We start from the raw sequence: 24279 nt of genomic DNA on the forward strand, positions 1-24279 counted from the left end.
ACACACACACACACACACACACACACACACACACACACACACACACACACACACACACACAGTGTCTCATCAAACGAGACACGCCACTTTGTCAGGTTACTACCCATTTAATTTAAAAGTCAAGTGAGCACACGGATATAACGACTGCCTTATGACTGAAATGTCAGTTTCATTACTGCGGCTTCTAAATTAAGAGCTTAACAGGTTTTAATGGAGAGCTTCAGCGTTCAAGCTGTTTCTGAGTTGTTGGAAGTCATAGGAGGAGTACTTTCTTTGTCACGTGAAATAAAGACGGAAATGTTTGGGATCAGCAGCTTCAGGTCAAATTTTAACTCGTACTGAACATAATCTGAGACAAAAATTTTACAGAGTGAGGAACATGTTTTTTGTTGTAATACACAATGTAAGTGTCGAATGCAGAGGTAGAGCTGCATTCTTGCAGGCAGTGGAATCATCATGACAATTTCATCACCTCATTTTTTTTATTTTGGAAAGTCTCTTTCCAGTGGCCCCGCTAGCTGTGTGTCTCCAGGAATAACGATATCGCCCACCACTTTGGTGCAGACTGAAATATCTCAATGACGGATTGGATGGATTGTCATGAGATTTTGTGCAGACATCCGTGGTCCCAAGAGGATTCATCCTAATCACTTTGGCGATCCACTTACTGAGGTTGACATTTGTATTCTGAGTGACAGCTTAGGTTGCCATAAAATTTGTTATGCTCTATGTTCTATTAACTCTGGTGATCCCTTAAACAGTCTATAGTCGATAATTTATTATAATAACAATGTATGAAATGACAATGTGTTGGGTGTCTTTGGCAGTGATGAAGCTACAGAGATTCATCAGCTGAGGCTGCAGCTTCTCGGCTTTATAGAGCTTCATAGTTTCAGCTCATTGTTTATCTGTTCTCATTCACAGAGCATCAAGTAAGTGCACTTTGTCACGTCAGCTTTAGCATCTGGTACCAACGCACATGCAGTGTTGGGGAGTAACTAGTTACATGTAATTTAGTTATGTAATTTAAATAAAAAAATAAATGTCACTGTAATCCTAAACACACAGTTGTTGCTGTAGAAAGTGACCTTTAAAAAAAACCCAAACACATTGGCACTTTGGCACAAAAAGTAGACGGTCTTGTCTGGTGATAGTGTCATTTTTTCCACACTGTATGCTAATACTATATTGAAAAGAGAACTCCAGCAATTTAGTATGGCACTTCCATAAAGAGGAACATCAAAATCAGACCAGCAGAGGCCAAGGTATCATGGCTTTGAATCCCTAGAAAACACTGGATCCCAAACTGAGATAAAATGTTATTTTCTTAACCGTAATAAAACTCCTCCAGAGCTACAGAAGAAATATACTTGTGATACTCAATATTACCGTTAAATAGACCCTTCTTTATGAAATTGGTGGCGTTCACCTTCAATTTGGGGGAATAAATTAAGGTCTTTTGAGAACACAAATTTGCTAAATTGGGGAGAAGAAATACTGTAAATCTACTAAGTGTATGAATTAGCAGTTTGATGATTTGTAATTTGAAGTCACAAATGACTGATTTTAAGGAATGATTCATAAAAGATATATCCCAGGTGACACATGCTGCTCTTCACCGATGCTTTGTTTAATATCATTCCTCCAACCGGCTCAGCAAAATGTCCTTGAAGTATCAAAAGTGAAAGTACTACAGTACCCTGACACTTTTTCAGTCAGTACATCTGACATTATTAGATTATTTATACTGATGCATCAATGTTTAATCAGCATAGTTTTAGTGCTTTATATACAGTTATCTAGTTTTGAGTCCTTTATTTACAATTAGAGTTTAGTCTAGTGGTTTTCAACCTATGGGCCGGGCCCCTCCAAAGGCTGACCAGATAAATATGTGGGGTTATGAGATGATTGATGCAAGACGAAAGAAGAAAAAAATAAAGTTCTGATCTTTTTATATACAGTCTATGGTTCTGATACACCTGTTTACATTTTTTTTAGATATTACTCTAATATTTGCTTTTTATTGTAACAATTTGATAATTTGAAACGCCAACAACTCAGACATCTTGTTTATCAAATTTACTTAAGTACAGAACTTGAGTAAATGTATTTGGGCTACTTTGCACTTTCAGAGTCTGTTAAGTGATAGCCTGCAAAACAATTAAAGCTGAAAGTAAAACTAGTACTAAAAGAATGTAAAAACAAGTGGAAGACCTGCATTCAAAATCCTACTTAACTAAAACTACGGGATTAATGGCCAATTAAAATAACTTATTATGCTGAATAACCCCTTTCAAATTGTAATATGATTATAATCACTGATGCATTAATGTGTGAGCAGCATTTTTGTTGTAGATAGTTGCGAGATTTTATTTAACTGTTTTAAGTGTTTAATTTGCAAAAAGCCTGATGTTAAAGAGACATGTAAAGAAAGTCACATGACCCCAGACTTGCAAGTTGTAGCGGTCTGTCAAGAGACTCTTGTGTAACACCCGTAAAAGAATATCTGCTCTTGTGAATACGTAAACATCTCATCCTTGAATATAATACAATCCCACTTTTTGAGTTTTATTTTCCGGTTTTTATTGTCTTAAACAGTACATGACGTTATCTTGTCCCATCTGTGCTCCGTCCACTTCAAAACACGGGTCACAAACATAAATCTCACACAGAATGGGCGCTGTGATTGTTTTTTTTAATCTAACAAAGAAACTCCGGGGACATGCAGATGATGAATAATCTTCAAGTGTGTCTCATTCCTTATTTCAAACAAAAAGAGCTGCAACCCCCCCAACACTAATTACAATTTTGTATATTTATTCACAAAAAGCAAAAGGCAATTACACAATTGACATAACCCAGGAAATGCAACAATTGTAATAGATTTTTATAAATCATGAGCATGCCCTTTAAATAAACTATAAATGAATAAAAACATTACTAAAGATAGAATAGAATGGATAAAATACAGTAAAAAACATACAGGTGACATGAAAACAATATTTTTACACCCTGCATCATTTTGCGAGCTGAAAAGAACCACGAAATGATGTCTGGTTAAATGCTAAAGTGGCTGGTAGAGTCGACAAATTCCCGGCCTTCACCAGCGTCTTTAAATGGACAGATGACGCTGAAGGACAGGAGGGCAGAAAGACAACAAAGACCAAAGATAGATGCGTTATATAAACCTCTATCTAACCAGACTGGGGGAAGAACACACTCTTTATTTACGTGAACACCCTGAAGGCATCAAGCACACTCATCACACCTTGGTGATGCTTAGTACTGTCTCCTTTAAAGAAAATCAAAAATCTAATCTGTTCACAGTGCTCACCTAAACTCTGAACTTCAACTGTGAAGCAGGGGTGCAGAATAATTGCCTTGTTAAAAATAAAATAAACTGCAGCTCTCCAACGAGAGGCATTAAAAGAAATTTATTTATTTATTTCTTGTGCATCTACGTGGCTTTCATCCATCTGCTCCTTCTACATGGCTCAGATTGTGCCTTTTACAAAATACATACATGTGAATTTTTCACACGTGGAACTAGTGTTGGAGTCAAGACCGCCCAAACCGAGACCAAGTCAAGACCAAGACCAGAGTTTATTGAGACCAAGACAAGACCAAGACTTTTAGGGGCTGAGACCAAGTCGAGACCAAGACCGAGGGAGGTTGAGACCGAGTCAAGACCAAGACCAGTTCCCTGCATTACATGACCCACAATAAAATGTGGAACAAGATCATAGGTACTTCTCACATTGATCTGAAAGATCCACATTCCCATTAAAACACCCACATACAAACACTAAGACTTAAACATCTTTATTCAACACTCCTTTTCCATGTTTACCATCGCGGGGACAGTTGTTAACGGGAACAACACATTTTTCTTTAGGGAAATCAAACAATGCAAAAGCAATTTATTGATATTCCCAAAGTTATGGTTGAAATAAAATCCAGAGTTCTCGATGTCCGAGAGCGAGACAAGACAAATGCAGTCAAGTCCGAGATGAGACAGAGACCATCAAAAAGTGGTTTTAAGACTGGTCTTGGTCTCGAGTACTACAACACTACGTGGAACAACAAGAATGTCTGTAGGGACTGAAAAGTTAGTTTTCTCCTCTCCAATGCGCTTCCATAAGACATACTATGTTTTTTCTAGATGTTTTTTCCCAACATGAAGAAATCAGCACAAGTACAATCTCAGTAGGGTTTGGGATTCTACTTTAGTTCTGGTCCCTTCACCACAGGTCTTGTCAGCGCTCGGTGACCTTCATCCTCTTCCTCCTCACTCATCTTCCCCTTCATGGCTAAAGTGAAAGGAGTCTCTGTCCTAGAGGGGTGTCTCTGGGGACTCGTCTCTAAGAGAAATATCTATTGAATCATTTGTAGCCATCACTGGTTTCCCTTCAGTATAAAAGGTGTTTTGTACCTGAGACGTTGCTACTGTTAGCGTTAGCTGGATCTGGGGCGTCACTGTAGCTGGGAGAGCGCGGCACGTTGAACACGGTGAAGCGTTCCTTCAGATTCACGCCGTGTTGAAGTAAAAGCTTCGTCATGTTGGAGCTGCTTCCTGCCTCGCACCAAACCTCCTTACTGCAGCTGTTGCATTTTGCTGTGGCGTTCTCTGTTTTAGTGAAGCTAAGCCAAACTTTGGAGTGTTTGCTGCGGTCCGCTATGGTCCAGGACTGGAAACAGAAGGACTCTCTTCTTCACACTTTGTTGACCTAACAAATGAGGTGACGTTAGGTTGGCGTAGCAGCTCCTGGCAGATAAGAGACACTTAGGCTACGTTCAGACTGCAGGCCAAAGTGACTCAAATCTCATTTTTTTGCCCATATGTGACTCAGATCTGATTGTTTTATGACCGTGTGAACAGGCCAAGTCACATGGAATCTGATCTTTTTTTTTGGGCCACTTCCATATGTGGTCCAAGTCCGATACAGATCGGATCTTTTTAAATGCGACCTGAGTCTGGACACTCAGCTCTGAATTGATATTGACTTTGAAGTGGGCGTGGGCCTCTCCTACGTCCGCACCTTGTGTATATATACACAACGGTGAGACCCAGCCTTGGGCTCCCAAATGCCTGTTCTTCAGCACTGAGAACCAAGGTCCAGTGATGCCTACAACTTAGAGGGCTGTGCCTATACTCATAGGTTACAGTACATAACCCCCGTTCTATTTCGTATAGGCATCGCCCTCTAAGGCTATCGCTATTGGGTTAGAGGCGAAGCAGGATGAGTCAACGCCTCACTGGCCCATACGGTACCACCAAGCACAACTCACCTGCCCAGAGCCATAATTAGCCACCCAGTCACCCACTGACCGTGGCATTGGTGTCGGAGTGCGCGCGAGCACCGACGGCGCGGCATGGGAGGCCGAGGGCCGACCCATGCGTAAGTCAGGAAACTGGGTGGGGGGCCCCGCAGCTGTACAGACGCAGGCAGGGTCACGACAGCAACCACGTCAGTTGCTTACAAGGCAGGGTCACGTAAGCAGCGGCCGCCCCTCCGCACCGTCCCATGGGAGAGGGCGCACCGCACACTCACAAGGAGGATCACTCAGCCAAAACACTCAGTACTGAGTGAGTCAGAGAGAGACGGGAGACATCTCGCAGGCAGAAACGGACAAAAGAACATGGGGACAAGCAGGAGGCCACCGTGCAGATGTCGTCCACTGTCATCCCACCGTGCAACGCCACTGAGGAGACGCCTCTCGGGGGAGACTCCCCGGCAGACACATAAGCCTGAGAAATGGCATCACACAGCCAGTGAGACAGGCGCTGCGCCGACAGGGGAAGTCCCTTGGACCGCTCCCTGTAGTGCACAAACAGACGCTGCGAACGGCACCAGGCGGCTGTGCACGCCACATAGCAGGACAGCGCTCGCACCAGGCAGATGAGGTGGGACGTGGCGTCCTCCGCCGACCCATGGGGGGGAGGAAAAAGCCAGAGAGGGTGATGACCCGCAACCAAAAGGAGCTCGTAATGCTTTTAGGCATGAATGTCGGGTTAGGGCGCTGGATAGTCAAGCTGCCGTTGCACCCCTCTAAGGAAGCGCTTCACCAGGGGGTGGGAGAGCATAGTCCTGTCCCCGAAGCCCTCGTGACAGGACGAAATGGCGGCAGTGTAGGTTTTAACCGTACTGAACACCAGCCCCCTGTCCATGAGCGGCTGGAGGAACGAAAGTACCCCCGGCAGCGGACAGGCGACCGGATCCGTCCCCTGGTCCAGACCCAGCGCTGGAAAACCGACCACTTAGGAGTAAGAGGAATGAGTGGAGGTGCCTCTCGACTCTTGGATGGTGCGAACCACCTCACGGGAGAGATCTAAGCCCTCCAGGCGTCGCCTCTCAGCAGCCAGGCCCAGAAGAGGCTGGTCGAGGAGCGGGTAACTCCTGATCTTACCCCCTGCCTGAGAAAGAGCGTCCCCTCTCCAGCGGAGTTTCCATGGCTGCCCTGCCAGCAGCTGCTGGGGAGAGAGAAACAAGGAAACAAGGATGCACCGGTGCCACCAGAATCACCGCCAAGGATGAAAACTGCAGGCAATCCAGGAGGCGTGGGATCAGCTGTACCGGAAGGAAGGCATACAGCAGCCATGGAGGCCAAAGGGGGTGAGCGAAGGCGTCCACTCCCAGCGGGGGGGGCCGTCCTGCAGGCTCAGTGAAAACCAAAGGGCGCACTGAGCGTTCGCCTTGTTGGCAAACAGATCCACCTCTGCCCTGCCAAACCGGAGCCAGATCTGGGCCACCAGATCGGGATGGAGACGCCACTCGTCTGGGCGAGGGCCTCCCCTCGACATGATGTCTGCCCCTCTGTTCAGCACGCCAGGGATGTATTCTGCTCTGATGGAGAGCAGGTGAGTCCGCGCCCACAGGAGCAGCCGCCTGGCCAGACCCAGTAGCTGTGCTGAGCACACCCTGCCCTGGCGGTTTATGTAGGTAGCCGCACGTGCTGGTCCCTTAGCAGAGGGGAGAAGTGAAGGATCACCCTCCACACCGTCAGAAGATCCAGCGTTTAGGTGGTGAGGCCTGCGGCCCTGCCACCTGCCACCACTTGAGAGAGGCAGGTTCTCTGTGAAGACTGAGATGTGGGATGTTACCCCGCCCAGGGGGACCCCGACCGAGAGAGAGAGAAGTCCGCCGTCTGTCTCACCGGGTCGACACGCAGGCAGATGAACCACCGGTGCCAACAGCAGCAGGTCGTCTAGGTAAAATAGGCGGGGATGCCGGCTGTCGGGGGGCCTGGCAGGCAGCAACCTCCGTGTTTCACCGAACAGGAGAGCTTAACACCTGGCGGGGAAGGGAGGGTCACGGGCGCCAGCACACTCCGCCATGCAGGAGGGAGCGCCTCCCTGCGTGTCCCCTGCAGGGACAGGCAACAGAGGAAAAGGTCTGCCTGCGACATCGGAGCCATGCTGCATGAAGGCCGCACGGCCAGCTGCAGCCGGTCCACGCGGTGTGACAGCTGCCACTGACTTTGTAGAGACAGTGGTGGGCCGAGGAGGAAATATTCTGCTTGTGGCATCGGATCCAGACTGCATGAAAGCCATCCAGCCAGCTGCAGCCTGTCCGTTATGCCATTCACCTGGTGAGGGGAGGGAGGCAGGGGCTCATCGCCGCGCCGCTCGCCCGGCAAGGGAAGAGGGTGGGGGAGGCGTACATGTGGGCTCGGGCCAGCCACCTGACCATGTCACGGAGGGGGGCAAGGGGTGAGAGGATGTGCAGCTTTGCAGCAAGCCCAGGCTGCTGGCTCACAAAATGTGTTCTGTAGTTACAAGAAACACAATTCTCCCCAGCGTCACTATCGCCTGTTGTGCTTAACTTGGCACACACTTGATGCCATATATCACACATGTACAGCACACAACACAGCCTGTCACACACCTCTGGATGCAGGACGAGAGCCCGCAGCCAGGCTCTGCTGAGGGGGGGTGAATGTCCGCTGTCGTGGGCTCATACAGGTTCTGTGGGGAGGGGTGTGTGAAGGGACCTCTGATCGTGAACAGAGTGTACTGCTTGTTGCTTTGAGCTTCAAGCTGTAGATTAACCACTTGGCTAACGGCAGCTGGCTCACACAGTGTGGGAAATGTGTGCTTGGTGTGGCTGGTTCGGCTGAGACAGACACAGACAGCATTTGTTCAACAACTTCCACAAAAGGAACAACAAGATTTCACACAGCTCTTTTTCGACCCATAGCTCGGCCAGCAGCAATGAAACCGGTTGCTCAATGTCATTAGCCGCAGCTAATGTGGGCACACGGGGTCTCCCTGGTCGGCTGATCCAGGCAGACCGCATGTGAGTGTCACGTTAGCTATCCGTTAGCTCCCTGTTAGCTTACCTCGCCGCGGTAACCTAGTAGCGTCGAGGCCGGTGTCATTGGAGGTCGGAACGGGGGAAGCGAGGAGCCGCTCAGAGACCCGTGAATGGGAAGAGTGGTGCCATCCAAACCCCGCTCTTCCGTCAACAGCAGATCGAGGGCTTCGTCCAGAGAGCGGTTGGACTGCCACACCTCCTCGTCCTGAACGGCAAAGCTATCCGCCCGGCGCCGCCACGCTTTGGGGGGGCAGAAGGGCAAAGAACGGGCAGTGCGAACCGAGAGTGAGCGCTCAGCCGGCGTGCTCCGGTCTGAGGCACGCCTCGCAGCGGGGACGGAGATCACCCAGCACGATGTAGCCCGTGTGGCAGACACCGCGGCGACTCGCCCTGTTCTGGCCGGCTTGCTGGAAGACATCGTTCTTCTTGTTTTCTGGCTGGAAAGTCTTTGCTCTTTAGACAATCTTCTGCTCTTTAGACAAATCTTCTGCTCTTTAGACAGCTCAGTGCTGAAGAAAAATGGGAGCCGAAGGCTGGGTCTCACCGTTGTGTGTGTGTGTGTGTGTGTGTGTGTGTGTGTGTGTGTGTGTGTGTATATATACAAGGTGCGGACGTAGGAGAGGCCCACGCTGTGGGTGGGCGTAGACTAAAATTCTCAGTGGCACGCAGAAGGGGTAAACACGATAGCGATAGCCTTAGAGGGCGAAGCCTATACGAAATAGAACCATAGTGTCACGGATGTCGCTGTCATCTCTGTATTTCCACCCTCTGTCTCACCTATACCAAGTAGGCTGTGTGACCCTACCTATGGAATGAAGACCCACCTACTTCCTGGTTTCTGTGGAGCTCTGTCAGGCTGACTTCAGTTCCACCCATTGGTCCCCTCTGTTCCAGCTCGACCAATGGCTCGTCACCACCTCAGTATTACCTCCTGCTCTTAAGGAGATCCCGCCAGTTGCTCTGGGCAGCTTGTCACAGCCAGTTGACTTGTGTGCCTCATGTGTTGATTGTGTGCCATATTAGTGAAGTAAGTACGTTGTTAGTTAGCCTCTGCAGTTGTGTTTAGTGGAGCGATTCACTTAAGTTTGTCATAGCCTGTTTGTGGTTATGTTTAGTAGCCAGTGTCACAGTACCTTGTAAGTGATTTTTGTGCGCATTTACCAGCGTGTGGCTGGCAAAAGCTAGAGTCCACACTGATCACCACTCTTGGTACTTTTGTGTTAGTTTTCATTAGGTGCAGTGGGTGCTGTGTCTTTGTGTTTCTTAGTAAGAATCTACCTTGTTTAAATATATAGTTAGGCACAGTCCTCCTTTTGAGGACCTCTTTTCTTTAACTTGGTTTGATATTTTCACAGCACCCTCATCCACCCTCCTTTTGTTTGTTTGTTACCTGCCTGCACCTCTGGTTACCAATAAAGGTTACCTTTTTAAGAACAACTCCAGTTTATGCCTATATGTTTATGGCCCCCACACCCCTAGACAACAGGGGGTCGTAACAATAGGTTAATGGATGTGGATCAATCGCTGGGATGCGATTGGCAGGTAGGTTGGCTAAAACATCTACCCTCATTCCTCCTGTGGATTTAGGCAGCCTTAGTTGCTTCTCTCTCTTTACTTTCTAGTCTTCCGACCACTCACAGCTCTTTTACACTACCACATTCATTGATGGCGGAGGCTCATCAGAAACAGAATTGAACATTCACAGCCATCAGGAGCAATTTTGGGTTCAGTATTTCGCCCAAGTGCTTAAACACTCAGACAGCATCGGGGGATTGACAGTCGTCGGGGGATTGAACGGGAAATCTTCCGATTAGAGGGCAATCTGCTCTACCTCCTGAGCCACAGCCGCCACCCAGACTGACTCGATGATGTTGAGATTATAGCTCTTCGGGGGCTGTACCATCACTTCCAGGACTCCTTGTTCTTCTTTACACTGTAGAATAAATTTGGGGCCAGATGCCTCCCTGATGGTCTTACATGAGGAATAAGTATCTACCTGTACTTCTCAGCGCTGAGGAGACCATTATATCTATTATTGTGTGTCAACAGTGGATTTGGCTAAAGTAATCTGCACAACCATAGCATAAAAACTGCAACTACTACAAGCACAGACAACTTAGTTTAACATTTTCTCTCTGGAATTAAACAAATGCTTACATACGTAAGATTTCTTCATTTTAAGTCTCAAGTCTCAAAAATGAACTGTACAGTAGTGTCACGGTCTGGTTTGTTAGGGTCTGGTTTTTTTTTGTATTTTAGGTCTGTGGCTCAGCCTGTTTCCCTGTTTCTTTTTGTAATGGTTTGTTTGGTCTGTGTTTCTGTGTTTTATTTTGAGTCGGTCAGTCTCCTGTTTAGCCTTGACTACCCCTTACCAGTCTCACCTGTTCGGCTCCTCCCTGCTTGTTTGCCCTGCTGTTTTCTTCAGACCTCATTGGATGCTTGTCTTGTGTTATCCTTGTCTGCGGATCTGCTTCTGCCCTTTCTGATTAAGGCTCGTGCAGACTACGGGACTTTCAGCGTCGGCCGTTCACACTACAAAACTTGCCGTCTTGTGACAGGAGTCTCACACTACACGAGCTGACAGCAGCTGTGTCAGCTGATGCTGGTCTCCAAACCAAGTTTTGTCAAGAAAACACACGTGAAATGTGAAACAGGAAATGATGCGAACCTACAGACAAAACAGATGTTTGTTATTATAAAGATGGCAATTATAAAGACAAAGAATCTGGGTGAAAGAATGGATTAACACACGCAGGTAGCAGGGATTGTCTGAGCTCCAGAGAGAGCTGCAAGGGAGTAAAAATGTTTTGCAGTGTTGTTTCTGGATGTGGATGTCGAGTCCGCCGACTCTTCCAGATATTTGGCATACTAGATATCTGGCAGATGTCGGCGATGTGTCAGCAATGCGTTGTTGAACAGTTCACCCGTAACGACTGGCAACCATCGATCGATCACTTATTTACCCCTGATCATAGCCTGACTGTCGCCGAGCTCGCCGACCGGCAAATCGGGCCTATTACAGTGTAGTGTGAACTAGGCTTTATTAGTATTTTTTGGTTTCACCCCTGCTCATCATTTGTTTGGATTATTTTGAGATAAGTGGACTATTTTTGTTACCTTCTTTCTTGCCTTGCTTTTGTATGGACTGCCCTTTGCTTAGACGTTACTGTTAGTTGATTCCTTTTTTAAAAACTGATCCAGCCTTGTTTTAGCAGTTTCTGCAGTTGGGAATTTCACTGACAGCATGGCAGGAGTTTACTGTGACTGTTTTTTATTTCTTCTATGGCAAACACAGTACACACAGTACAATATCAATTAATATGTCTTTCAAATGTAGTGGAGTTAAAGTTTCCAAACAAAATTAATAATCAAATAGCCTAAAGTACTCAACTAATGCCGTTTTTCCATTACCAGAACCAGCTCAACTCGACTCGACTTGGCCGTGCTCCATTTCTCACTGCAGATAGTACCCAGCGATAGTACCCCTCAGTGTAGCTGGTCATAGTGATGCCACACACTGCCATGACGTAAATGTGACACACATCAGCAACCCACATACAGCTGTCTCTTGATTTAAGTTAAAACGTTTCAACATTCCTCAGAATGTAAAGACAGATAAGCGGTATGAAAAGCTCAAGAGCTCAAGAAGAAGCAAGAAAAAACGTTAAAAAAAATTACATTAATGTTGTTTACGTCTCTATTTAAAAGAAGGATTAAGTAACAAACCTGATGCACCAGTTTCACATCGAAAGGCCACTAAAACACATTTGCTCATTGGTTTATGCTAACAGAAAAACTGTACCTGAAACTGAAAATGGCACTAAATGCTTCCTGTTTCTACTCTCATCATGCCCTTCTGTTTCTAACACTGGGGGATAAAAGTATTGTTTGTATCTCCTATAAACAGTACATTAGCATTTAAAGATGTGGGATTCATTCTGTGACATTATATACAACACAGTGTTGGGATTTTTTCTTGGCAGACCCAAACGCGCACACAGACCAGTGTGGGAACTACACCCTAGCTTTCGAAGGAGCTCACTTTTTTTTTCCTGGAGGGGGGGGGGGGGGGGGGGGGGGGGGGGGGTAGGCAGACTGTGATTCTTACTGCTGAATTATTAATAGCTCCAACCATGTAGGCCTGGGGCTGACTGTGAAAGTATCAGGCAACTTTGTGTTATTATTAGTGCTGGGCACCGAATAAAATTTTTAATCGCATGGTTTTCTGCAATTAATTGCAATTAATTGCATTGTTATGCGCAAAATTGAATAATGAATTTTAAAGTAGTGCATTGCACTCTTTTAATTTAAATGTACTGCTATATACACAAAAGTGCAATGACGTGATTTGTAAACACTTTAAACAAAGAAGATGCTTTTTCCCAGCAGTATTCCCTTTACACAGTAGCACTAAAATATTTCTTGTATGTAATTAAATCAAATATTAAACCAAAGCTTTTTGTCACTGCCAGGCCATTACCTAGTATCTAAGTTCGAGTCCAGAGCCACGATCAGAAAATCATAACAAGCACCTTCTGAGCAACTTGTTAACATAAATCTGTTTTCTTGTGTACAGGTAACAGGTATCAGCAGAAACATTTTTATAAACAGTCTGTGTTCAGTAGCAAGTGTCCCTGTTAGAGTGAGGTGAAGTGGTCGAGCACAAGGTGTAGGGACAAGCGTTCCTGTGAAACTGTCGTGCTCGCCTCACGCACATGCCCGCCCGCTGCCGAAGTTGAATTGTCTTGAACTTTTTGTACGTGAAGCGCAGCACAAATCATTGGAAGAGAGACTGATCCTCGCTGTTTGTGAGTTTCTACAATCTATTATAGGACATCAACAGGAGGAATTCACATGGCAGCGCAACCCCACAAAACTAGATGAGGCCTATCAGATAAAGTTCTGCAGCCTATAATTTTAACTTAAGTCAAATAGGCTGCAGCTGTGTAGCACAGAGAAGCCATAGCCATGGTTACTATCCATAGAGCGCCTGCCATTTACTCACGGAGGACTACCGTAAACATAGAATAGACAGAAATAAGGAAAATACCAAAACACCACTAAACACTAGCTGAAAAATAATAACCAGATAAATAATAACACAGACTAAATAACAGATACTGAACTGATAAATAAGTAAACTTACAGTGAACTAAACTCAACAGAACTAAAATACAGATACAAAACCCAAACCTCAGAATCAAGAACCAAAACCCAGAAACACAGCGAAGGCACGGCCAAAATAATGAAACCCCAGCAACCTTAGGACAGGATTGTGACAGTTTGTTACTAAATTTGTAATGATCTTTATCATGTGTCTCTTCATTATACTCCCACACAAAGAAGCTGCTTTAAATTGGTCACGCATGGCCTATAGTTTTTCATTACAAATTTTGCTCATGGATAGTGGTTACAAATAATGATGCCCTTGCATCACTTTGTACGGCGTACAGGCTTACAGCCTACATCAGCTGGTTAATTTTTCTAATCTTCGCAGGTCTTTAGACCACGGTGGAAACGCACACAATAGTGGGCTGAAGGAACCTTTTAGTTCTTGAAAAGAGATCCGGGGACTTTGTTCGAAATGTGGCTATACACACACACACACACACACACAGCGGAGGAGGACACAGGGATATCTGGAGACACGAACGTGAACATTTGATCAGGACCCCTTGGCATCAGTTTTTAACATGTTTGTTTACCATGTGAAACAAAAAGTCAACATTCTTTTTCCTTATGCTGCATACGTTATGTGACTTACGTAAACCTAACCTAGTAGTGTCGGTACCTAACCATATTGCGACGTCTCACAGCGTTAACCACTAGTTTTATTTTGAAAGTCTAACCAAATGTTGCATATTTACCGTATTATTGCTAACTTGACAGCAGAGCCCTACACGTGTCTTGACCAAGCGTCCATATTTGATGACTTGGGAGTGAGAATTTGCTGGTTTTTCAGGTAGTTTGTTTCCTATTAAGAAAAACAGTCAGGCATAGTAAAAATGGAGAGCTCATTTGGTTTCTACTTTTTTGAGATCAAACTTTGAATAAGCAGGGTTTATCACAGTCATCCCACAATAATGAAGTCTCCCAGGCTGAACTGAGTCTCTCCAGCTGTGGCTCACAGAGATCAATGTAAAACCATTTCCTTTTATGTCATGTTCGCCGTTTGTGTCCTCACAGCAATCCAATTCCTCTCTGTCTGTGTGTCTACGGTCAAACCTCACCCTGCAAGGCCGAAAAAGGATGTGAAACTCTGTCCTGACCTGCAGGTATCAGTTGAAAATCAGAGACAAAATCAAACCAAGATCATGCTGTTGTTGTTGTTGACACAGCTCCAAACCGGTTAAAAACATAACACTTAAGAGTCATCGCTTTGGTTCAGACTGAAGTATCTTTTGTACAGATAGTCATGTTCCCCAGAGGATGAATCCTAATGACAATGACGATCCTCTGACTCTGACAGTAGGTCAAAGTTTTCATGTATCCTGTGTAAGATCTTCTAGGGAGATTGGAACACAGTTGTGTATATTCAACACGCTCTCATCTCAACGCATCACATATGGAGGCTTTGTCTAGACCCCTTTGCATCGCTTTTTAATGCACTGAGCATAGCACTTAACATTGTGGTCAAGTTATCAAGAATAACTATTCAACATCTGATTGGACTTTCACAATAAACCTAGTGGTTAACATTGGTTAGGTTTAGGCAACAAAACTACTGGGTTAGGTTTAAGCATTGAACAATGGCGCTTAAGGGATTTCCCCAGTGTGTTGAACTATGGCGCGAAAGGCTGCCATGTGCATTAATACCAGACACCAAAAGACGTGACAAAGCGTAGCTATTTGACACTCTGGGAAGGAGAACGGGCTGGTATATAATCATGATTCCCAGATGATGTATCCCAATGGTTTGTGACTTTTGCTTACTCCAATGAAGGAAAGACATGTTCCCCTCAGAAAAAATTGTATTACCTTTGGTGAGCCTCTGGCTTTTACTAATGAAATTCCTATCAGCCTTAGCTGTTACTTTTGTTCTGATTAGCAAATGTTTCTTACATGATAAACTAAGATGGTGAACACGGTAAACATTATTCCCACTAAACATCAAGGCAAGGCAAGTTTATTTGTGTAGCACATTTCAACAACAAGGCAATTCAAAGTGCTTTACATAAAACAAAAGCAAAATAGGGAAATTGGAAATTTTTAAAAGGGTGAAATAGAAAATAAATCATGATAAAAAATTAAATAGGAAATAAAACCAGGGTAAAACTGTTGTGGTGGCAGCCCGGCTGACAGTGAGTGTCCTGGTATTTTCTCCTTTTTATCAGTTATTCTGCTTTTTCCCTGGTTTTCTGTTCCCTGCCTGCCTCCCTGTGTTTTCTCCCCTGTGTGCTCTCTCTCTCTCTCTCTCCCTCTGCTCCTGAGCCCAGCCACCTACCAGCACCTGCATCTCATCAGCCACCTCGTCAGCCTGCCACACCTGCCAGTAATCACCTCATGACTGCCTGTATTTCAACCCCGGTTCTCCACACCATCCTCGCTTGATCATCGTTGCTCCATACCCGGTGCCACCTCCGTGTTCAGGCTTTCATGTTTTTTCACATTTTCCCTGTGCCTTGTCGCTGTCATCCCTAACCCTGTCTCTCTGTCTGTTCCCCTCCCAGGTACACTCACCCTCATCCTCCGTTCAGTCGGCTGGGCTCATCCACCGGCTCTCTCCTACTCGGACTTCCCCCATGGCGTCGTCCCTGTTCCCCCGCCTCTCCTCGCTTCCTCGTACCAGTGTTCCCCGGCTCCCTGGCCCCCAGTCTTCCTGGTTCCCCGTGCCTGTGTTTCCCCAACATCCACCTCTCCCTCCACTCCAGTCCCTCTACCCCTTTATCCCTCAAACCTCCTTCCCTCAGAGTGCTGCTTTTGGGTCCTCTCTGTCCCCACACCACTTCATAACAAAAACAGGACAATAAAAGTGCAGTGTAAGATATTGACCTAAACCTAATGATTTAATTGAAGGCAGTGGTAAAAAAAAAACACTCTTAATTTAAAGGAGACCTATAATACTGCTTCCCCTGTCCTATAGTGTAGTTCTGTGATTCCTGTATGGCAGCCCTTAAGCTCACTGTCTTCTGATTGGCCAAGACCTGAAGCATGTTACCAGGCTGTTGTTGTCGCTGAGCGGTACAGGTAGGAGTGTTGCTGTGAGGAGCAAATGACCACATATGGAATACCAGCTCTGTGTAGCTCCGTGTGTCGTAGAAAAAGCAAAAAACAGTGTTCAGAACAGGAGGAAATCTGAGGGTTTTGCTCACAAGGATTTCTTTTAAATCCTTTAACCTCATCATTTGAAGCTTTGGCAATGTTTAACATGAACATCCAACATTGTAGATAAGACATAAAATATGGAAAAGCATAATAGGTTTCCTTTAAAAGAACAGAGTTTCAGCTGACCTGCAGTTTTCTGGGAGTTTGTTCCAGATATACGGGGCATAAAAATTGAACGTCTTCTCCATGTTTAGTTTTGACTCTGGGGACAGAAAGCAGACCTGATACCAGACAACCTGAGAGGTCTGGATGGTGGTTTGTAACAAAGCAAAAGATCAGAAATGTATTTTGGCCCTTAACCATTCAGTCCTTTATAAACCAACAGCAGTATTTTGAAATCAGTTCTTATACAGACAGGAAGCCAGTGTAAACACCTCAGAACTGGAGTGGGCCAATGTGCAGTTTCAGTGTATCAGGGGTGGTCCGGAAACCAGTCAGTATCTAGTGTGACCACCATTTGCCTCACGCAGTGCAACACATCTCCTTCGCATAGAGTTGATCAAGTTGTTGATTGTGGCCTGTGGAATGTTGGTCCACTCCTCTTCAATGGCTGTGCGAAGTTGCAGTCAGGTCGAGACCCCAATGAGGACGACGAGCATGCAGATGAGCTTCCCTGAGATGGTTCCTGACAGCTTGTGCAGGAATTCTTTGGTTATGCAAACCGATTGTTGCAGCAGCTGTCCGGGTGGCTTGTCTCAGATGATCTTGGAGGTGAAGAAGCTGGATGTGGAGGTCCTGGGCTGGTGTGGGTACACGTGGTCTGCGGTTGTGAGGCCGGTTGGATGAACTGCCAAATTCTCTGCCTTTGGAAACGGCTTATGGTGGAGAAATGAACATTTAATTCACAACAACAGCTCTGGTGGACATTCCTGCAGTCAGCATGCCAACTGCACGCTCCCTCAAAACTTGCGACATCTGTGGCATTGTGCTGTGTGATGAAACTGCACATTTTGGAGTGGCCTTTTATTGTGGCCAGCCTAAGGCACACCTGTGCAATCCCCCATGCTGTCTGATCAGCATCTTGATACGCCACACCTGTGAGGACAATGTTTGAGAGAATATTTGAGGCTTTTTGTGTACATAGAGAAAGTCTTAGATCTTTGAGTTCAGCTCATAATGAAAGTGTTGCGTTTGTTTAGTGTATGATGACAATAGCATTTAGCTCAAATTTCAGTGTTCACAGACAATGTGCTGGATGCAAAAAAGTTATTTATGCTTGGCTGAGGTGTAAAAGTTGATCTGTTAATGACAAAATGCAAAATGGAAACTGACTTGGTGAACATGATGACGTACATGAAGCATGTGACTTTAATGTCATTTAAGCTTCCAGTGAAAAGCTGTAATCATCAGATCTGTGTGGAGTGATGAGGAATGTGACACTGACAGGGGGGCAATTGCACCCTCCTGGTGTCCCTGTGTTTGAATAAATGCAGCAAAAGAGCGGATTTGGATGCCCTTATGGTAGATAAAACATGATGAGGAGCCCTAGGATGCTGTTTTAATGGAGAAAATGCAATATAGTGCTGTGTACTGTACAGCATTTAGCTGGTATGGCTTTTTATTTTATTTGCCCCTGCCCCACAAACAACCTAAGTCTGCCACTGGTTAGATCTGCTCTTTCTGCAATGCAATTAAAACCAACTTGAATCACGGTAAATATGTAATTCCCTGGAGATCAACAACAGTCTGAGACCACAATAAAATGTATTTTTGAAGGAATTACTGATATCCCCAGAGAATGTCTCCTGATAAATGGTTGTCATTATCCTAGAAACAAAGACATTTTGCTGTCTTTTACTGACATTTAGAGCGATTCATTATTTATACTTGTATGCTAGTAATGCATTATGCACACTGAGCCTCACATGGCGAAACACACCACAAGCTACCATGAGATTTAAAGCATCATGTGATACTGAAATTAAGTGTAATGCTTTGACGAATTAAGCCAATAAGATGAATTATACTTCTTTGTCAGGCATGATCATTGTCCTGTCATCGATACCTCTGATGTAGGCATTAATTTACAGTCCAGTGTAGGATTTCAGCCCCATTGCTTCACCAGATGCATGTGTCATACATCATAAGCCATGCAGTTTGTTTATACATTATGTATCCCAAAGCCCCGTCATTTACTGTGATGGAAAGAGACAATTGCAGAGAGCCGCTCTACAGTAGTCATATTTTCCATTTACCTGTTGAGCAAGTTTAAAGTTAACGGGAATTGAGTTTGACAGTTCAATCTTGACCTTGACTTTCTGAAAAGTTTGGCAAAGTAAAATGTCATTCAGAGTGTTTTCATCAACTACTTTTATGTAAATGTGTTTCAGAAGACGTGACCACACATAATCATTATATTTTTGGGGACTTTCTAGTGTGGTCGAGGACTGTATTGGGACATGAAGGTTTTGTCTGTAGTAGAATAATAAAAAAACAGGTACCATAACAATGAAATTTATTTAGCTTAATTATGTCACAATCAAAAATCAGGAAGGCAGGTTTCACATAATATGAGCCTGTCAGAGGCAGACACCACAGGAGAGAGAGAGAAAGAAGATATTTCCCATGTGCTGCAGATAATTGCGTGACTCTTTCATTGAGACCATGATGGAAACATTATCAATCAGTATTTTGATTTAGTTTCTGTCTGCATCTACTTGTTAATCTAATTGAAGTGAAATCAATGCCGAGCCCAGTTGCTACGACCCAGTCGAACTGAAAACTAGGTAGTTAGAAATGTGAGGAAATAGCTTTGGTAGATCACAAAATATGTCTGGTGCACCACATGGAGGAGGGTAAAAAAGCAGCTTAAAAGTGAGGACACACAGTGCGACGGTTGAGCTGATTGGGAATATGATTTAGAGGTGAGGACAGAACGGCTCTGTTCCAGTCTGGGTCAGTTGGTGTCGACAGTCTTTAAAGAGGTCATATCATGCTTTTAGGATTTTTCCCTTTCCTCTATTGTGTTATAGATTTTGTTTTTGTTGATGTTCATGATTATAGTCCAGGCTTTACTTTCGCAACCTATCCGCGTCACTATGAAACATGCATCATAATGCCCACCTAGCAGCTGGTGTGGCACGCCCTCAAATGTGGAAAAACACACTGAGCTTTAACACACAGTGACAAGACCAACCCGTTTTCACTCCCAACTCGCCACATATGGATGCATGGTCAAGACCGTGAGCATCTGTCTGTAATGCACTGAGGATCCCTATGGGGTCATAGTTCAACGCAGTGGGGGAAGCCCTGTAGACTCAGTTTTGGATATTTAACAGAAAACACTGAGTAAGGAGGTGGTTGGGTTGGATGGGAGACCAGAAACCGGACTGTCAAGCAGGAGGCCGGTGTTTTGTTTCCTGAAAGAAAAAGTCAACATTAAATGTTTTTATTTAAGTTACGTAGGTTCCGTAAATTGCGTAGCTTACACAAGTAACGTTTCTTAACCGGCTTGTTAACTGACGTATTGTTACGTCCTGTAAATTCCTGTGTTGGGGTAGTGTTTGTGTCTTGTGGTCCATGTGTTCTCTCTCTCGCGCTCTCTCTTCAGGTATGTGCCGTGACGTCCTTCTCGCGGCTGCAGCTGGTTGTCCTAATCAGCTACAGGTACAAAGGGCCCTCAAGGAAGGAGAAGAAGAAATTGCAGGCCGCACTGGACTGTATATAAAGTCATATCCCTATTTATGCTACATTCAAACAGGTGGCAATTTAAATGTGACATAATAGGCGTTAACATAATAAATTATTAGCATAATTAACTAGTTACCAGCAAGTTGCTAGTGCCAATCAACATTAGCAATGTCAAATGTCTTTTTGGCTAATTTGAGCAAAGCCTCTTACTAAACTATGAAAACTTCTTTTAGCAACTACTCGTGGTGCAAGCAGGATGCAAACTACAGGGGAGCTTGGCTCCTCTTAGTAACCCATGAAATGTTTTTTTCGCCATTGCAGTTTCTAAATTTTCCGTATCATCATGGATAATACGTAAAATGAAGAGCGTCCAACAGTCCACAACGTCAGGGCGCTCCGCGACCTCATCTCCCTGGATGTCCACTCCCTCACGTTGCAGACAGTCGGTGATCGTTCCCTCTGGCTGGATGACTCCCTATCCTATCAACTTTTCTAATTTAATAAAATCCCTGCTGAGTCAGTACACATGCATGGCCTTCCCTTCTCTTTTGAGTCTCCATTTGGGGAAATAACCTCTTTTAATAGGCCTACGTGGGACCTTTTCACCTCAATGATAAATTAATTCAGTTAGAAACTCCTGGACTGTAATAGCTCTTGTGTTTCAGCAGGTTTTCTGCTCATGTTCAAAACTTTCTGCACAGTTAATATATCTCCCATATGTTCTGGTTCTCAGACATGTCCAGAAAAAAATCGTAATATTACGAGACTAACGTCATCATTTAATGAGAGTTCATAATATTTTTATTGTAGTTGATCCGCTGGAATATAGCCTATCCCCTTTAGACCGTTGGAGTTTGGGACAGCATGCTGCATGTGAAACCGAAGCCAACCAAAAACACTACTGATCAGGCAGAAATCTCACCACAAATCCACAGAGATGTTAACTTCAGCAGCTCCGATAAAGTGCAGCTCACAGTCCAAAACAGAGCAAGGCTCCGCTTCAGTTTTATATTGCAAACTGTTGCCTAGCAGTTACGTTATACTGTCTGGACTCAGCGTGAGGTGCACATGATTAAAATCGCTGGTGTCATCAGCTGGGCAGAGATGATACGCACTGAGTCGAAAACCTCTTGCGACGCAGTATGCAGCCCTCCGACACTTTGCACCCTAAGATTTGGGCCTTTCAGATTTGAAGCGATTTGCGCTGTGCCGGCTGCAGTAAATGTAATTCTTTACTTTCCACCTCTGGTCTCAGTGAATATCTGTTGATGTTATAAGCTTGATGTGTATAGTCAGATTTTTAAGGAGTAGTGTCAGCTGCCAACATCAAACAAGACCATCAATATTGGATGGTATTGCAAAACCCCAGAATAAATTCAGAGTGTATGTTTTTTGCTCTATTTAACACCAACATTTCAACATTCTTGCTGTCTTCAAGATCTGTTCCTAGCAACTCCTGTATTATCTGTGAGAGGATGCAAACTGTGGTTTCCTGCATGAAAGTTGGACATCCATCACCTCCACCCCCCTTCTTTTGTACCTCACTTCATAAAGAACACACTGCTATGCATTGAACGTTGACACTAGTCATTAATCGTAAGGTACAAGTTTGTCCAAGATGAAAGCAATTCCCAGAATAAAGGCTGAGCTCCTGCACACAGTAAATCCAGCTTTACATACTATAATACATGTCTGTTGTGCTGGAGAGGAGCATAGGTCAAATCCATGTTCTGAAGAGGCCAAGAGGCATGATCAGGCTGCAGACTCCCAGTGTGTCATCAAACGCCTCCAAATAACTGCCCTGACAAAGCAGAGAATCAGGTCAGCAGAGCAACAACAGAGGAAGCCAGCGGGGACATTATACCGAGGGGGAGGGGGACACACAGTAGCTCTCAAGGCAAGCCAGGGCACCCAATCCTGCAGCCAGGAGCCGGCACGCCAACACCGAGTGTTGGATTAAATTTCTCTGACCATGACATGCTCTCTTGTCTGTGGGGAAAGACAAGCCCCCTACTCCTCCTCCTCCTCCACACACTTTATACCCTGACTCCCCTTCCTCAATACTTCCTCCCACGCCTGCTGGGTCAATCTCTGGAGGGCTGATGGAGCTCGGCTGGGGGCTGATGCTGTGGATTTCAGGCGACAGATGGGAGAGTATGTGCAGGCAGCTGAGCTTCACGCTCCGCTGGCTTGGCGGCCCGGCCGCTCTGAGTCACGTTTGAGTGTGCGGTGGTGAGGTCATCTTTGTTTGGACTTGCGTGTCAGAGCGAGCCGGGAGGGTGGAGGAGAGTAGTGGTCACAGCCGGGCCTCAACAGCTGTCTGCATGCTGCACTTTGAATATATATAACCTTCTTATACGACAAAGAGAGCTGAATTCAAACATGGCCAAAAGTATGTGGACAGATGAACATTACACACGTATGTGATACTTAAAATGTGATATTACTGTACTGGTGTAACAACCTCGTCTGGTTCCAGGATTTCCACCAGATTTTGCTCCCATTCAGTCACATTAATAAGATTATACATTTTGATAATAAATAAATGGTTAGTTGTTTTATAATCAAAAATGAAAGTTACTCTCTGGTTCCGGCTTCTTAAACGTGAAGATTTACTGGCTTCATCTTTGACTGGATCAAACAAGACATTTGAAGAACTTGTAATGGCATTTTTCACAATTTTTTCCCCCCAACATTTGTTGTCTGAATGATTTATTAATTAATCCGATACACAATGGATGATTAATTGATAATAAAAACAAGTTGTTGCAAACCCAAACGGCATTTGTATCACAGACACTTGTTATGTCTCTGAAAGGAGCAAAGTTATCAGTAATCATGAAAAGAGGAACACCTGCACACTGACTAAACTACAAATATCTTTTTCAGGTGTTTAAAAATGGTCACCACACCCGTAAACACTCACTTGCCACTTTATTTGTTATACCTGGCTGAAACTAATGCAGTCTAATACAAAAGCTGTGCAATAAATCCAACTGTCATAAAGATTATAATCTTCAGATTTTGTTTAAACTGTTTAAGAGAGGTGTTGATTCAACTTCATGGTTAAGGATTTATTGCAGGACTGCCAGAATAAGGAGTCTGACGCTGGAGCAGAATAGTTTTCTTTCCCTTTCCAAACCACGTTTTCCTGATTCTGATGAAAAGCATCGCGAGGTCAATGAAAACTGTAAAGCACAAATCACGAAAGGTTGTGAAAAGAGTCTTTATCTTTTGTGTTGCCCATGTCCAACGTCAAACACTACTGCTGCTTGCTGTAAGCCTCAAAATTTCAAAGGAATTATTTGTTTCACTGGACGGGAGAAAAAATGCTCTAGGTTTAACCCTTTTTTATTAAAAACATTATCTAGATATTTTGAAAGATTATTTTAATTACTCAATATTGTGCTAAAATACAAACCCTTCTACTTTATATGTGTAATAATGTGTTTTTTTATGTCATGTTATGCATTTAAGTACAATTATTGAAAACTAACAACCAAACATATTAGTAACAAATGGAGGAAAACACTCATTTATAACGTTAGCCACAGGTATTCGGAAACCAGCATATTTTACATCTTTATCTAACTTCATATTGAATTATCTCAGTTATAACATAACATCCCAATTCAACAGATTTCCTCCGTCTGTCAGTAAAATACTTATTTTTATTTCATGTGAAAACCTGAAAAGCAGTCAAATGTTGCCAGTTAATTCTGTAAAATGCACTTTTGCATTGTTACTTATGTTCATATATTTGTTAAATGTCTGTTTTATTATTAACATTATTAATTAATATAATTAATACATTTCCTACATTAATAATAAAATTCCATACATCTTTAAAAAAGTAGAATAGATAAACTAGAAGAGTACAAAAAAATCAGACTTAATGTAATCTGACACCACTGTTGCATGATGTCCACGTACATAGATAGTTGGTTTTGGTGTATAAAAACTACATTTTACTATAAATTTTAGTTTATAAAACATGAACATGTTAATC

General features: G+C 44.2%; 1 protein-coding gene across 1 annotated transcript in view; it reads left to right on the forward strand.

Annotated features, from left to right (window-relative positions):
- LOC123967989 overlaps window positions 1–22492 on the forward strand; it is a 35571-nt gene extending 13079 nt beyond the window's left edge. The window contains exons 3-5 of the mRNA XM_046044428.1: window positions 20191–20340; window positions 20592–20786; window positions 22272–22492. Coding sequence (XP_045900384.1) covers window positions 20191–20340; window positions 20592–20786; window positions 22272–22492 — 566 coding nt within the window. The remainder of the gene's footprint in view (window positions 1–20190; window positions 20341–20591; window positions 20787–22271) is intronic.
- Window positions 22493–24279: the final 1787 nt, after the last annotated feature.

This window comes from Micropterus dolomieu, linkage group LG03 (genome assembly GCF_021292245.1).
Source record: "Micropterus dolomieu isolate WLL.071019.BEF.003 ecotype Adirondacks linkage group LG03, ASM2129224v1, whole genome shotgun sequence".
Lineage (NCBI taxonomy): Eukaryota > Metazoa > Chordata > Actinopteri > Centrarchiformes > Centrarchidae > Micropterus > Micropterus dolomieu.